Source organism: Rhinopithecus roxellana, chromosome 14 (genome assembly GCF_007565055.1).
Source record: "Rhinopithecus roxellana isolate Shanxi Qingling chromosome 14, ASM756505v1, whole genome shotgun sequence".
Taxonomy (NCBI): Eukaryota; Metazoa; Chordata; class Mammalia; order Primates; family Cercopithecidae; genus Rhinopithecus; species Rhinopithecus roxellana.
Genome location: NC_044562.1, coordinates 86763221 through 86780426, shown reverse-complemented (window position 1 = coordinate 86780426; position 17206 = coordinate 86763221). Strand labels below are relative to the sequence as shown.

The following is a 17206-nucleotide window of genomic DNA, read 5'->3' as shown; positions in this document are numbered from 1 at the left end:
GGGTAGACAGAAATGGCTTCCTTTTAAATAATCTGAAGTTTTAACAATGCTAATAATATAAAGCACATCCAAACAAACTTCTGTGGATGATCAATTTTAATACAATTATACATTCATGCTGTGGTGGTAACAACTTTCACATTATTTGTAGGACTACTTTTCTCAACTCATGACAAAGGCACAAACCAAAAGTATAAATTAACATTACAGTAAGTTTTACATGTGGACAACCAATCTGAAATATTAAATAGAAAATATCTGAATATGGATCAACTTGAACATATTTTCATTCCAGAAAATATTTTTTCTTTTCAATATTGTCTCATTTTGCTATGATGGCAGTTTTGGGTGCCTGGTGAGTTACTCTTAATATCCATTCAACATGTAACATTTATAATTAAGCATTCACATACTGGATAGACAACCCAGATTTTTAAATACGTCTGACTTTTTAAAAATTATTTTATTTTTAAATGAATTCTGCTAAATGTCTTACTTTTCTATTTCAGTTAATCATGTGAAAATAAATGCTTTTTCTTCCCCTTATAGAATTCAGTAACTCAACTACTTTACTTTAGATACATGTGAATTTAACCAAGGATTATTAAACAAATAGAAAAAAAGCCATCCAATCATAGTGCTTAAAGGCAATGTAATATGTAAAATGTTAAAATCAGGCTGATTTATTTCCTTCATGGGAATTTTTGGTCTCAAAAGAAACAGGAGGTATTTAAAGAAACTGAAGCAACATAATACTACTTTGTCTTTCAAAAAAAAAAAAAAAAAAATTTAGCGATGCTGTTCTGCAGTTTATAAAATTGTTAAAACACCAAAAAGAGATATTATTTTTAAGCATTTGTTAAGAATCCTTTCTCATGAGTCTCCGAATATTTGGAATGTATTTATAGAGTTATTAAAATATAATTCTGGGAAGAAACCAAAGAAATTAACATTTTTATTCTATATGGCTTTATAAATCTAGGTCTTCTGGGTCATTAAGGTATTAAGCTTCAGTGTCTTTTTTTTTTTTAGTCCTAAAGCAGCATGTTACTTCCCTGCTATTTCATGACCTGCAAAAGCTAATTATTAATAAACAACAAACTGCTCACCTTTTATTGTAATCACCCAATTACGATGTCAATGTTGGTTGACATTCATTAGATCTGGATTTCTCAAAGTGTATTTATCTAGGTCAAGAAAAACGGGCAGAAGGAAACTTCACCCAAATTATGTAGCAGTGTTGAGCAAATTCAGTTTTTGAGCCAAAATTAAATCATTTGTGTCTTCAAACTTTCCCTTGTAACTTTTCTTATAGCAATGTAATTTTGCATTTTGGCCAAAGAGAGCTATTTTCTTTTGGCAGACAAAATCATGCTTCTGGAGAAACATTGACTTAGATCTATGGAATCTGTTTCCTTTTTAATAGAGCTCTAACAAATAGAGCTTTATATATTTATTTTATCCAAGTTGATCCTTTCAAAAAGACTGATTAATGAAAAATTTGAAATTTGCTCTGTAGTACATTTTTATCCAATATACATGAATATGCTCAATTTAAAGCAATTTTCCAAAACAACTGGTTTTTGGCCAAGATTCAAGAAACCCCAGAATGTCTTATCCAAAATAATAAAAAACTGACAATTAAAAATTAAACAATAGTGCTTAAGTGTAATTTTGTTTCATTTTGTTTTAGAGATGAAGTCTCACTATGTTGCCCAGGTTGAAGTGCAGTAGCTAGTCTCACAATCATGGTGAACCACAGCCTGGGCTCAAGCAATCCTCCTGCCTTAGCCTCCCGAGTAGCTGGAACTAAAGGCACACACCACCACACCTGGCTATGTTTTTAAAAACCACCTTTACACTACTGTACACTTTTGGACATCTGGAAACAAATATATGTTGACTCTCATGAGAAAAGTACTTGGTGACACTTTAAAGAATGAGTCAAGGAGTTTACAAAAACACAAGAGGCAGGGTACAGTTATTCCAAAATGATAGAAAACAGCATTGTACCTTTGCTTTTGTTTGAAGAGAAATGAAAATATTTCCACTTAAAATAGCTAGTTACTGTTAAAATGTCACCAAATTAGTTTAAAACATTACTCAGAAAAGCAGTTATTTCCAACAGTAACAATTTTAGTTACCTTTTATAAGAACTATGTTGTAACTTTCATTTTTAAGGGTCTTATATCTCCTCAGGATTATTACAAACCACCTTGTTAGATTTCAAATTAACTAATTCTAACTCAATCCAAATTAATAACTGCTCACATTCACAAGCAAAAAATACTATTGCACATTACACTCACATTTTAGGAATGTGTGCTTCCCCCCATACCCCAAAACTGACAATGCAGGTATGAATTACATCCCATAATCTCAATTTATAGCACTCAAAGTGCTTATGTTCTTCCAGTGAACAAGTTCATTAATATACCTGTAATCTCAAAATACTTCGTGAACCCTGAAGTGATTCTCTATGGAAGGAACCTCCTTTGTAAAATGAATTTGGCTAGTCACCTGCATACCAAAATCTCCAAGTATCTGAACAAATTTCTTGTGCTCCTTTCCAATCCAAGATCTCATTGGATCACGTACTTGGTAAGGTGTTACATGAGTGTGAACGATAATCCCTGTTTGTGCAAATTCTTTCAAGACTTCTGGATAAGTAACCCAAGTATTGCTTCCTCCAGAATGACCACCATCCAGCCAATACATTGTTCTTATGCTTTTGATAAAAGCATCTATGTTCTTGTCTTTCTTGGCTTCTTTCAATTCAAAAAGCAACTGATTCAAAACAACACAACCTTTACTGAATCCAATCAAAGTAAAAGATGCATCATTTAATGATGGTGGATAAAAACTCATGGCAGATTCATCAGACTTTTCACAGGTCCTCACTTTTTCTCCCTGGCAACCATTCGTAGTATGAGAAGAACTGGATCTACAGTTAGATGCTATGGAGTCCTTATTCCAAACATTCAAACTTTTCTTTGATAAACTATTCTGACTTAAATTAAAAGCATTAACTAATAACATATAAAGGTGCTTAAAAGCTCCAAAGTCAGTATTGTGTTCTGGGGCACCAAACATGTTACTTTTCACAAAATTGTCATAGCAGCTGAATTTGTGCAAATGCATTCGGGAACATTTTATCACCCAAATGTAACTATTGGGGAACCGGTGGGCTAAAATGGTAGCAACATTTTCTAGACTCCAGTTTTCCCATTGATAATTCTCAGGATGACGAGTCATAATTTCATGGTAATTCTGAAAAGTAAGAAAGATGAAATAAGTATTAAATACATATTTACATAAAATGATTTCCACAAAATAGTTTCCATTTTTATTGTGGAGAAAGGATGTTACAATGACCTATGGTTAATATACACTAGAAATGAAAACTATAAATTTGTCATTACTATCTAGTAATAAGATTTTTGAACCAATTACTTCTTCAGTTTAAGCCTGAAATCTATCAAGAGACAAGGAAATAAGATATACCTACATGGAACAGTAAAAAGTTTTTAAAAATTTAATTTTGAAGGGTTATAGATATGTTTAACAAATTTTATTTTAGTATATACATATAATCAATTTTCCTAACACATCAACTGAAAATATAAATTTGGTTCACTAGATACACTTTCTGACCAACACAGAATCTTAAAATATTTCCCTAAGTTGCCATTCTATACCCCTCCCTCTTTGAATTTCTCTAGCAACCTGAACACTACGTTCAATTTCAAATTTAGTATTATACACAAAGCTGCAATAAACATTATAGAAAACTCTTTGTACACATCTGTGATTATATCCTTAAATTCCTAGATATGGAAAAACTAGGTCAAAGAATATATGTAATTTAAGTCTGGATTTCTATTCTTGCCTATTCATATCCTTTGCTCCTCATTCCCTCATTCCCCACTTTTTGTGTGAGACAGGATCTCGCTCTGTCATACAGGCTGGAGTGCAGTGGCATGATTATGGCTCATTGCAGCCTTGACCTACTGAGCTCAAGCAATCCTCCCTCCTCAGCCTCCCGAGTAGCTGGGACCACAGGTGCATATCATCACATGTAGCTAACGTTTTTATTCTTTGTAGAGAGAAGGTCTCACTTTGTTGCACAGGCTGGTCTCAAACTCCTGGACTAAACCATCCTCCTACCTCATTTTCCCAAAGTATTGGTATTATAGGCATGAGCCACCATACCCAGCCTCCTTTGTCCTTTTGTATTTACACCTTATTTATAAGCATTCTATATATACTAACCATAACTTTTTGTTTAGGTCCTAGGATGTGCACATAAACTGTTTTAATTTTACTCATACTGACTTTTTGGGGGGGGGGGAGATTCATTCAAATTTATTCATTTGTTCTATAAAATTTACTGGATACCTACCAGTTGGGCAGGGAACAAAAGAGACTAAACCCTTGTTCACATGGAGCTCACATTCTACTGCAGAGATACACACAACAAACAACTCCACAAGTAAACAGAGCAGCACTGTCCAACAGAAATAAAACATGAGCCACATTTAAAATTTTCAAGCGCCAGATTTTAAAAAGTAAAAAGTTAACAGGTGAAACTAATTTTAATCATTTCTTTCTTGAGCTAAATATATCCAAAATATCACAATCTCAACATGTAACCAATATTAAAAATCACTGGAGGATCTTAACATTCTTTTTTCCTTCCTAAGTGCTTGAGATCCAGTGTGTATTCATACTTACAGTACATCTCAATTTGGATGCTAAATTTTCATCAGAAATACTTGATCTGAATTTGAATCTCATAAAATTTACAGCGGAAAAAGTAAACTCACATACCCAACTTGTTCCAAATATACTTAAAAGTTTTCCATGAACTGAACTGGGTATCCATTTTTTAATATACATTTAAATTAACTGAAATTAAATACAGTTAAAAATGTCGTTCCTCTATTAAATTTAGTTCCTCAAGTGGACTAACAGCATTTTAAGTAGTCAATAGCCACAAGTGATTAGTGGCTACCATATTGGACAGCTCAAAACATATCAGACTTACAGCTTGGAAACATTTCAAAAATATATATATATATTAGATGGTGGTAAGTATAACACAACATAATAAGTAAAGCAGGAGAAAAGGAAGACAAGGTTTTGGAGAGTGTAGAAAATTATTAGTTAACACAGAATGGTCAGGAAAGGCTTCTCCATAAAGTGATAGTTTGAAAGGACCTGAAGGAACTCAGAGAATGAACCACGTGGGTATTTCAGGCAGAAGGAACTACAACTGCAAAAGGCCCTGAGGTGGGAGCTTGCTGAACATAATCCAGACACAGCAATGAGGTCAGTGTGGCTCCAGAGGAGTCAACAGTATCAAATGTGATCACAAAGGAGGGCAGAGAGATTGTTTAGGGAAGAGGAGAGGTGCTGACCAGGCTTTATAAGACACCACAAAGACTTTGCCTTTTGCTCTGAAAGGATCTGGAGCCAAAGGCTGATATAATATATGTTTTGAAAATATTACTCTGGCTCCTAATAATGAAGGGGCAACAGCTGATGCAAGGAGACCATTAAAAGGCTACTGAAATATAATCCTGATAAGAGAAGGCAGCTTGAACCAGAGTAGTAAAAGTAGTAAGGTCCTGAATTTATTTTGGAGTAGTGTCAACAGGATTTGCAGATGGACTGGATATAGAGGGTGAGAGAAAAATAAGATAAATGATGTGAGTTTTCCTAATTTCTAATGGTCATACACAGTATCTATCAGTTTGAAATACACTCTCCTTTTGACCTAGTAATTCGAGAAATTTATCTCATTGATATACTTACATATATGCATAAATAAATATGTATAAGGATATTTATCTCTGCTTCAAAAGAATGAGGCAGCTCTATGAGTACTCCTACTCCTATGGGTTGTAAAATAAGGGCTAAAAAATCCAGTACACTATGCAACCATTTGTATTTTTTAAAAAAGCCTGAGGCTGGGGGCGGTGGTTCACGCCTATAATACCAGCACTTTGGGAGGCAGAGGCAGGCAAACTGCTTGAGTTTGAGACCAGCGTGAGCAACATGTGAAATCCTGTCTCTATTACAAAAAAAAAAAAAAATACAAAAATTGGCAGGGTGTGGTGGTGTGCCCCTGTAGTCCCATATATATATGTGTGTGTATATATATCTAACAGTGGCAGCCTTGGGGGAGGGAAGGGAAATGGGCAACTGGAGGGAATGGGGTGAAAGAAAGAATTACTTTTCAATGTAAAACCTTGAATAATCTGAACTTTTAGCAATATGCACATTTTCTCTATTTAAAAATTAAAACTAGTAAATACTACAAAAATTCAGTCTATATACAAAGGTATAGGTAAGATAGAAAAATCATCCATATAACCACCAATTAAAAATAATCATTATTAAAATTCTGATGTCTAGCAGTCCAGTTTTCTCTAGCATACACATATACAAGTATGTATACAAGGGAGCATTCTTCTCCCCCACCAAGCAATAAGCTTATACATAGTTTTCACTTAAAAATATATTATAGGCATGGTTCCATATCAATATAGATTTGCATCATAATTTTTAGACATCTAAGGTTAATACCAATTTACACTTTCACTGGAATCATAAAAGAGTGCTTATTTTCCCACATCTTTACCCATCCTTAATGCTAATGGCTATTAGCATCAATTTTTAAAAATCCTTGCTACTATGATAAAATGATTTAATTTGCATGTTTGATTTAATTTGCATGTTTTGATTTACTTTTGATTTAATTTGCATGTTTTGATTCCCTTTTGATTTAATTTGCATGTTTTGATTCCCAATCAGGTTAAACACTGTTAACTGGCAGTTTTCATTTTTCTTTTGTTAATTTTCTGTTCATGTCCTATGATAATTTTCCCACTATGATGTTCAATTCCTTCCTAAGTTATATTTCACTAATATTAGTAGTTTGAGCCATATATGTTAAAAATACTAATTCCCAGGCCAGGTGCAGTGGCTCATGCCTGTAATCCCAGCACTCTGGGAGGCCAAGGTGGGCGGATCACGAAGTCAGGAGATGGAGACCATCCTAGCCAACATGGTGAAACCCTGTCTCTACTAAAAATACAGAAATTAACCAGGCATGGTGGCACGTGCCTGTAGTCACAGCTACTCGGCAGGCAGAGGCAGAAGAATCACTTGAACCCGGGAGGTGGAGGATGCAATGAGCCAAGACCGCGCCATTGTACTCCATCCTGGGTGACAGAGCAAGACTCCGTCTCAAAAAAAAAAAAAAAAAAAAAAAATGCTAATTCCTAGAAGGCCATCATTTGACCTTTTATGGATTCTGCTATTGCTTTCTGCACAACTATTTTATAATTAATGATATATACAATTATCATGAAATTATAGGCGGTTACATCTGGAAGGGCTCATTTAAATCCTTTTTACAGTTAAGGAACCTGAGGTCTTAGAAACTACAGTTATTTATATATTTATTTAGTTAATAAGCCAAAATGAACCTACATTTTATGACTCTCAGTTTAGTCCCTACCACACAGAAGGTGCTCTAACTCTAGAAACTTGATATTTTCCTTGCTCAGCCCCGGGTTCCACGGTTAGAGGAAGGAGAATGCTTATTCTAAGGAACTGTATGCAGTAAAATGTAAAGATGGAATCATTACTGTGTGTCAAAGCCCAGATCTGAGAACAATGGAAACACACTTTCATATTCTAAAAAGAGGCACCAGACACCCCTATACGAGTTACAAAAAGGTAGCCCAAACTGGTTCTGCAACCGAGGCTGTTACCCGTGGCCAATCTACAGAAAAGGTTAAAGACTAAGGAAAGAGAGGGATTTCTTTCAAGAGAGTTTTTATCCTAGTTGGGAATGCAATGCACTACTATCCCCAGAAGAGGTAAGGGGTGAAAGGCCATGCTTCTCATCCCCAGTGAGGCAGGCCACAAGAGAATCTCTTGAGAGTTTAAAGAATGCTTACTACTCCAGTTAAATGCTTGCTGACCTGCAAAAAACTCAGAGAGCCACTCCAAACTGCTATTGAAGTAAGGAACAAAGGATTTTTAGGAAATCTTGACATGTGTCTCCAAGAGTTTGTAGACAAATCATAGATTCAAACTAAGTGTTCTGCCCTTAGAGCACAGCAAACTTCTGCTATGGTTTGAATGTGTCCACCAAAGTTCATGTTTTGGAAACTTAATCCCCAAAGCAACTATGATTAGAGGTGGGACCTTTAAGAGGTGATTAGGTCACAAGGGCTCTACTCTCATGAATGGATTAATGGTTCTTGATAAAAGGATGAATTTGGCCTCTCCTTCCCCTCCCCCACTCCCTAGTGCTCTCTTGCCCTTCTGCCTTCCACCATGAGATGACAGGGCAAGAAGGCCCTCACCAGATGCAGGCCCCTCCCAACCTCCAGAATCATGAGCTAAATAAATTTCTGTTTATTATAAACATAAAGGGCACATCTGAGGTAAGCAGGCTGGAATGACCAGAACAGGGTCCAGCCTAAGAGAGCTGCCTGATAAAGTATAGGAAGCTCCAAGGTACATGACCAGGACATACCACTTAGGGCATGATCATCTATAGATTCTAACCTTTAGGAAAGCAAAATTTTTAAAGAGTTAAAACTGGAAATGACTCAAATGTTTATGAGCTGCTGCATGGATAAACAAATTGTATATCCATACATAGATAGAATACTACTCTGTAAATAAAAGGAATAGACTACTGGCTGGGCACAGTGGCTCATGCCTGCAATCCCAGCACTTTGGGAGGCCAAGGCAGGAGGATCACTTAACCCCTGGAGGTTGAGACTAGCCTAGGCAACATAATGAGACCCTTGTTTCTACAAAAAATTTTATAAATTAGCCAGGTTGTGATGGTGCATGCCTGTAGTCCCAGCTACTTGGGAGGCTAAGGTAGAAAGATCACTTGAGCCTGGGAGGTTGAGGCTGCAGTGAGCCATGATCACGCCACTGCATTTCAGCCTAGGTGACAGAGCGAGACCCTGTCTCAAAAAAACAAAATAAAAAAAGAAAAAAACTATGGATACAGGTAACAAGATGGATGAATTTCAAAAGTATTAAACAGTGACACAGGTCACACAGAAACGACTACATACCATATGACAAATTAACAAAATTCTAGAAAAAACAAAAACTACAGTGAAAGAAAGCAGATTAGTGGTTGGGAAAAGAAAACTGACAATAACAAAATTCTAGAAAAAGCACAAACTATAGTGAAAGAAAGCAGGTTAGTGGTTGGAAAAAGAATACTGACCATAAAGGAGCACAGACGTACTTTTTAGGATAATGGAGATACTCTACAACATGAGTATGGTGGTTACATAATTCTAACACTTGTCAAAATTCACAAAATTGTACTCTTACTTAAAATACAAGGGCTGGGTGCAGTGGCTCATACCCGTAATCCCAGCACTTTGGGAGGCCCAGGTGGGCAGATCACTTGAGGTCAGGAGTTTGAGACCAGCCTGGTCAACATGGTAAAACCCCATCTCTACTAAAAATTAAAAAAAAAAAAAAAAAAAATTAACCAGGCATGGTGGCATGCACCTGTAGTCTCAGCTACTCAGGAGGCTGAGGCAGGAGAATCACTTGAGCCTGGGAGGTGGAGGATGCAGTAAGCCAAGATCATGCCACTGCACTCCAGCATGGGCAACAGAGCAAGACTCCATCTCAAGGAAAAAAAAAAGATAGGGAAAGCTTCTAATACTATCTTATAAAATTCTGTTTAGCCCTATTCTGTGCAATATTTATTCAAATTAAGAATAAAGCTATAACAAGAATGCTCAGCCAGGTGTGGTGGCTCATGCTTGTAATCCCAACACTTCAAAAGGCTGAGGCGGGAGGATCACTTGAACACAGGAGTGGGCAACACAGTGAGACCCTGTCTCTGTAAAAAACAGTAATAAAAGAAAATAAATAAAATAGAATGTCTAGGCATCTAAAAGGATCAACACAATAAAAAGATAGGCTGTATTTAACAGCGAAAATTTCATCAGGATAAATATTAGGCTCAAAAGAATCAAGTACAAAATTACAGATGAGGAAATCAGCCTAATAGCATTTTATATAATAGCCAACACATTTCAAGTACTTCATGCATTGTTCAAAGCAACTCACAAATACTCATTTATATAACAAGTCATCTACTGTACACCTACTACATGCTGCACTCAAGCATTACAGATTATATCAGTGAACAGACGTGCTTATTTATATTTTAGTGGCAGAAGGCAAACAAAACTCAAAACGAAAAGTAACTAGTATAGTAAATGCAATGAGTAAAAATAAAGAAGAAAAGTTTATGGGAAGCCTATATATACTATGATTATTACACAGGATGGTCAGAAAAGGTCTCAGAGAGGCAGAGTCTTGAGCAGACCTGGAAGAGGTGAGGTAATAAACCTACAACTCATCTACTTGGAAGGCTGCTGCAGGCAGTATGCACAACACGTTTTAGGTATAGTGTGCCTGACATGTTTGAGCAACACCAAGAAAGCCAGAGAAGGCTGGAGAAAAGTAAACAGAAAAAGGAGACCAAGTCAGATAGGTAAAAGGGTGGGAAAACATACAGATAATGAAAAGCCTTGCAGGACAGGACATTAACAGGAAGGACTCTGGCTTTTACTCTGAGTGACATGGGAAGTGATTGCAGTTTTAAGCAGATGTGGAATGATTTGACTTACATTTTTCAATCGTTATTCTGATTACTTTAGATACACTGAAAAGGTGAAGCCACTAGATTTGATGATATGAGGTATGAAAGACTTCTAATGGATGACTTCAAGATTTCTATCAAGCAACTGAGAAGGTAAAGTTTCCATACATGAGGAAGACTGCACAGGGGTGAAGATCCAGAGATTTTAGGTTTAGGATATCTATTAAATATCCAAAAGGAAATAATCTTGCATATAACTGGTTGGCCTAAAGTTTGGGGAGTATGTGTAGGCTAGATACATAAACATTGAGGGGTGTCAGTGTACAGGTAGTGAGTAAAGCCATGAGACTGAAGGGAGTGAACACAGACAGAGGAAATGTGGAGGAACAGATGACTAGGATATTCCAATACTTTTTAAAGTCACCAGAGAGATGAGAAGGGACCAGAACTCATTGAGTATTCACATATTTAATCTCCATTGACACCTTATAAATTATTATTCTTATTTTATAGTTGAAGTACCTGAAACACAGAGATGTAACAATTGTCCAAGGACCTTATACCTAAATATAAAGTTCTAAATCAGGGTTCAAACCCAGGCAATCTGGCCTCAAACTGCATGTAAGACTTTTTAAACCTCCTCTGAAGACTTGTAATATATATATCTTGGCTGGCACACTTTAAAACACTTTAGGAGGTGCTCAATAAATGTTATCATTATCATTATCATCATCATTATTTTAGGAATGCATGCAGTAATTGTTCAACAAAATTATTCTGATAGTCAGAAATGTCACATGCTATTTTCCCAATCTGAGCCACAAGGGCAAAAAGTGAGTAAGTGCCTTTTTTTTCTCTTAAGTCTAAGTACTAGTTGTTTTTTTTCTTTATTCTCTCTTTTCTTTTTTTTTTCCTAGTTTTTATTAGCAGTCAACTAAACCAGTCAGTTATTTTGAGGGCAAAAGAAAATACTATATATATATACATATATATATGTGTGTGTGTGTGTGTATATATATATCTTAATCATTATTTGACTCAGAGCACAAAGTTTCTAAATATGTCATTTTAAGGCACCAATTTTGAAAATAAACGATTGTAATTTCATAGTATAAGAAACACATCTAGGCCGGGCGCGGTGGCTCACGCCTGTAATCCCAGCACTTTGGGAGGCCAAGGTGGGCAGATCACCTTAAGTCGGAAGTTTGAGACCAGCCTGGCCAACATGGTGAAACCCCATCTCTACTAAAAATATAAAAATTAGCCCAGTGTGGTGGCGCACGCCTGTAATCCCAGCTACTTGGGAGGCTGAGGCCCGAGAATCACTTGAGCCGGGGAGGCAGAGGTTGCAGTGAGTCGAGACTGCACCACTGCACTCCAGCCTGGGCAACAGAGCGAGACTCCGTCTCAAAAAAACAAAAAAGAGAAACTATACCTAGCTATATTCTAGCTTTACCTGTCTAGAACTTTCTATGATGATGGATTATTTTCTATGATAATGCTATATATCTGTGCTGTCCAATACAGTACACACAAGCCATCTATCTGTAGCTACTGAGCACTCGAAATGCAGCTAACATGACTAACTGGATTTTTAGTTTTATTTAATTTTAATTAATTCAGATAGCTATATATATATGGCTAATGGCTACCATATTAAATAATGCAACTTTAGATTAAGACCCAGTTTTCAGGGCAACATAACCACGGATATTTGCCTGCAGCTATAAAATAATAAACATAACATGCAAAAGTACAAAATGAGGTGAGCACCAAAATATTGACACGCTTAATAATCATTGTCCCTTTACTCCCATCTCCACTCTTTTTTAGAGTTACTGGGTGTCGTACCTTTATAATGTCTGTTTGATTTTTAATTACTGCCACCGTTTTCTAAACACTACGTGCTAACTTAATTTGAAAGCCATCTCTGTCCCCTGCCCAGCACACACACACACACACACACAGAGTCCTCTGAAAAACCAAATTATAGAATGAATATACAAGATGCGTCTCATTCCCTGTCTCAAATTCCGCCTCCTGGAAGCCTGGACCGACAGCTGGCTCTTTCGAGATCGTAGCCCTCGTCCGACACCTTCCCCATGGGGTTCTATGGACAAAGGGCAACAGGGGCGTGGAAGCCACGGTTTTGGATTTCGTGGAGTAAGGGAAGAGCCACCCTCAGTGAATGTGTGGGTGTGTTCAGGCAAGGAAAGGAACCAGGCAGCAGCTACGAGGGAAGAATCCAGTGACCGCGTCCGTATACACGAGAGGAGGGAACAGATACCCAAGCAGGCCCCGAGTTACCTGCACATCCCCAGGGAAATAGAGGACGTGATGCTGGCGCGGCGGCTGCGGCTCCTCCTTCCCTGGGTCCCCGGGGAGGTCCTGCCGTTCCAGTCCCTCCCCGCCAGCCAACAGGAGCACTTCGTTGCTGCGCTGCGGATCAGCTCCAGGCACGGCGGACAGCTGCAGGCACTGCCGGCGGCGCACCTCGGCCGAGAGGGAGCATCGCGCGCCCCCGCTGCCGACCGGGTTCATGGTTCTGGCCTGAGAGCACCACGAGGCGTTTCCGATTCCGAGCTGCGGCAGCAGAAGCAGCAGCGGCGGCGACCGCAAGAGCCTGAACCCCCACATGGGTCGCCGCCGCGAGAGCGGTTCGGAGGTGGAGGGTGGCGGGGGGGTTCCTGAGGGAGGGACTTCAGCCAAGCGGCTCAACGGTCGGCGGCCGCGGCCCGGCCTAGAGCCGGCGCTGAGGCGACGACGTCAGAGGCGGACGACCGCGCGCAGCGTGCGTAAGGAAAGGAAGGGAGGGGTGTGCCCGAAATCGGACTTGGGATCACGGAGAAGACGGTGGGCGTGGCTTGAGGAAGGGCGTTTGTGATTGGTGGGTTCTGCCGCGGCCGGGAAGTTCGAACAGAAGTCTGGGGAAGAGTCGGCGAAGAGCAGAGTTGAACTGAGTACTCCCAGCTAGAGCAAGCGGCAGTTGCAGCGCATGCGCAGCAGCAAGGGCGGCCGCAGGTCGCTGTTCAATAATACGAAACGTATAGACGTTTGAGTATACCAAGCTCCCTGTTTCTGTGGGTTCACCTGAGATTTATCTGGTCTTTCGGGCCTTAAAAGGGAGACAGTCCCAAAGATGTGAGTAATTCTGACCTGTCGAGGATTCCGTGGGAAGTCTTCTACATGCCCTGAAGGAAGGGAATCTCTTTCCTCATACCCTGAGTTTCCTGAGTACAATTATTATAGATATACGAAGATCTCTATGCTGATGGGGAATTTGTGGTTAGATATGAAGCTAATTCATCTCTGCTTGGTAGCGGGGAACAGGGCACATGGTCTAGGACAGGAAAAAACGGGGCGAAGCACTACGCATTACTTGGTGTTTTGCAGCCGATGAGATTTGCTATTTGGCGGTTTTCGAAAACTAAACAGTGTAGGAAAGTCATGTGTGTCCAGCAACTATCTGTGTCCAGTTGAGTAGGAATAAGATTTGGGGAAATGTATGCTCAGGCCTGTAATCCCAGCGCTGTGGGAGGCCGAGGCGGAGGATCACTTGAGTCCAGCAGTTTGAAACCAGCCTGGGCAACATAGGGAGGCCTTGTCTCTACTAAATTTTTTTTTTTTTTAATTATCCGGGCGTGGTGGTGCATGCCTATAGTCCAAGCTACTGGGAGGGCTGAGGTGGGAGATTGGATCGCTTGAGCCCAGGAGTTGTATGCTGCGATGAGTTGTGATCTCACCACTGCACTCCAGCCTGGGCAACAGAAGCAGACCCTGTCTCAAAAAATAAACCAAAAACAAACAGGGAAGTGTGTGCGTGCGAGGATGAGATGCAAGTACTTGTGAGACAAAGCACTGTAAAGAGAATATTAATGAAAATTACAAAAACTACAGCCAACATTTGTTGAGGGTTTACTATAGGCCAGAAATCTAAGCACTTTATATATAATTGTTCGGAGTTTATATATGTGTATTTAAGCACACATACTGTTTTCTTTGGTCTACATATGCAAATATTAACAAATGGCTTGGAGTAGGAACATAAATGAGCAAATGATAAGATATGATTTTTTTATATATATATAGACTTAGTGATTTAGTATGCTAACGTACTCTGGTCTAAATAATTGTATTCCATCTGACATCAAAATATTGTTATCAATCAAAAATTATTCAATTAATTACTAAGGAGATCTACTGCTTTCTAAAATAACTGGTTAAAAACAAGTAGAGATTAATTATACAATAATTAGTGTATAATGACATTTAGGCAACCTGACTTCACTCTGTTTTGCCAATTGCATACATGTTACTTTCCATTGTTAGATAGAGGATTGCTGAAATGTTATCTAAAAGTCCAAACATGTACATGAATTGTAAATGCAGCTTTTGATTTGTGGTCTTGTTTTTAGCTTGACCTTTTAATGAAATCTATTTTTATTTTTATTTTTATTTTTTTGAGACAAGGTCTTGCTTTGTCGCCCAGGCTGCAGTGCAGTGGCACAATCTCGGCTCACTGCGATCTCCACCCCCCAGATTCAAGTGATTCTCCTGCCTCAGCCTCCCTAGTAGCTGAGATCACAGGCGTGTGCCACCACGCCCGGCTAATTTTTGTATTTTTTTAGTAGAGACAGGGTTTCTCCACGTTGACCATGCTGGTTGCGAACTCCTGACTTCAGGTGATCTACCCACCTTGGCCTCCCAAAGTGCTGGGATTACAGGCAGGAGCCACCATGCCCTGCCTTAATGAAATCTATTCTTATTGAAGAGAATGGAGAATGTGTTTTAGAAGGAAAATTGTAGCAAATATTAAATACTACAGAGTTGTCTCAGTATTGCTAAAATAATTAAGGTCTTTAAGAAATACAAGTAAGGATTTAAAGAGTAAAGAAACAGACTAAAGTAAGCACAAATGTTTCCCTACAGTCAAGGGATTTGTACAGCCCTATAGGAGACACCTCCAGAGAAAGTAACAGCTCTCAACTGATTCACTGAGGTATGTATGTCATTTATGGCAAGTCATTGCCGCTGCAATTCCTTCTCACAGATCCCCTTGATATTACTGTAATATCTATTTTCTGTCTCCATCCCTTCTGTCTTCTTCTAGGAGACCAATTTTGTAAATCACTACTTTTCTAACAACACTGGCACAGATGGCCCAGCATTCTCCCTTTTCTCAGAGCTGGTTTTCCATCCCAGAAAGAGGTCTTACATATACAAAGTTATTCTAATCAGTTGTGTGAGTTTTCTCTAACTGATAAGGGTTCTGCACAGGGATTAGATTAATGCTAATAGTGTCCAAAAGGCTATAGCTCACCTCTGGACTCTTGAGAGTTCTCAAGGGATCCTGCTGAGCTCTCCCTTTTTAATGCTATTCAATATAATAGAAAAGTTGCAAAATTGGAAGGAATCTGAGAAAGACTAATTTACAATGGAAAGGACAGCATTAAAAGGCACAAACTCCAATATCTACAGGGGCCAGGTCTATATTATAAATAGTAAAATTGGCCACAAGTAAACAATAGGGAATGTAAACCCTGGCAAACTAGAGAGATGTCATATTTGAAGAAGGCAGTCACTATTCACTGCTAGCCAGTTGTAAAATGAAGGCAACATTTTGCCAAACCTTCAAACTTGTTAAGAGATTTCTCGACACAAATCAGATACAGATTTTTATGTTTCATTTGCCAACTTGTAAATGTTGACAACTAATTAAATTTGCTTGCAAAACACTATTAAGTGCACATATAGACCATATTTGGCCTATGGGCCACAAATGTGCAACTTCTCTACTAAAAGGTGAAATGACTGGATACAGAAAGGCAGGAGATGGGGGGAGGAAAAAGACAAGACAGAAAAGACCGGGCATAGTGGCTCATACCTGTAATCTCAGTACTTTGGGAGGCCGAGGCAGGCAGATCACTTGAGGTCAGGAGTTTGAGACCAGCCTGGTGAACATGGTGAAACCCCATCTCTACTAAACAAACAAAAATTAGCCAGACATGGTGGTGGACACCTGTAATCCCAGCTACTCAGGAGGCTGAGGCAGGAGAATCACTTGAACCTGGGAGGCAGAGGTTGCAGTGAGCCGAAATTGCTCCACTGCACTCCATCCTGGGCAACACAGTGAGAGTCTGTCTTAAAAAAAAAAAAAAAAAAAAAAAAAAAAAAGGCAAAATCCCTTAAATGTGGCTTTCTGTGAGCAATTGAGAGGGAAAAGAATGTGGAAATGATTTTAAGAAGTTCTGTGAGATTTTAATTGGATCACATTTGATGTACTTTAAGAGATTAAAAAAGTTTTACTTTTAAAAAATTATTCTTGGTTTTGAACAGGTATTTTTTTGTGTTTTAATAAGCTTCTTTGCCAAAACTGGGCCCTGAGAGGAACCGGCTTCATATGAGGTGTGCCACTCTAGCATATAATTTGGCTCCCATAATGCTCAATAAAATAAAAATTAGAGAATGGAGCATTTGGGGATTTGAAAGCTTATTCTTTGGCTAGTTTCACCAGCTAAGCAACACCATGTA

The 17206-nt window shown here is 38.5% G+C and overlaps 2 protein-coding genes across 2 annotated transcripts in view; one reads left to right on the top strand and one right to left on the bottom strand.

Annotated features, from left to right (window-relative positions):
• Nucleotides 1-10987, top strand: part of TYW5 (tRNA-yW synthesizing protein 5) — a 37808-nt gene extending 26821 nt beyond the window's left edge. Inside the window, exon 9 of the mRNA XM_030916546.1 lies at nucleotides 10734-10987. The gene's annotated coding sequence lies outside the window, so the exon portion shown is untranslated. The remainder of the gene's footprint in view (nucleotides 1-10733) is intronic.
• C14H2orf69 (chromosome 14 C2orf69 homolog) lies at nucleotides 79-13484 on the bottom strand. Its single transcript, XM_010373657.2, has 2 exons — nucleotides 12983-13484; nucleotides 79-3270 (listed from the first exon to the last, which is right to left on the bottom strand). Exons 1-2 carry the CDS (start codon nucleotides 13310-13312, stop codon nucleotides 2446-2448), a joined length of 1155 nt encoding a protein of 384 aa, XP_010371959.1. The 5' UTR covers nucleotides 13313-13484; the 3' UTR covers nucleotides 79-2445.
• Nucleotides 13485-17206: the final 3722 nt, after the last annotated feature.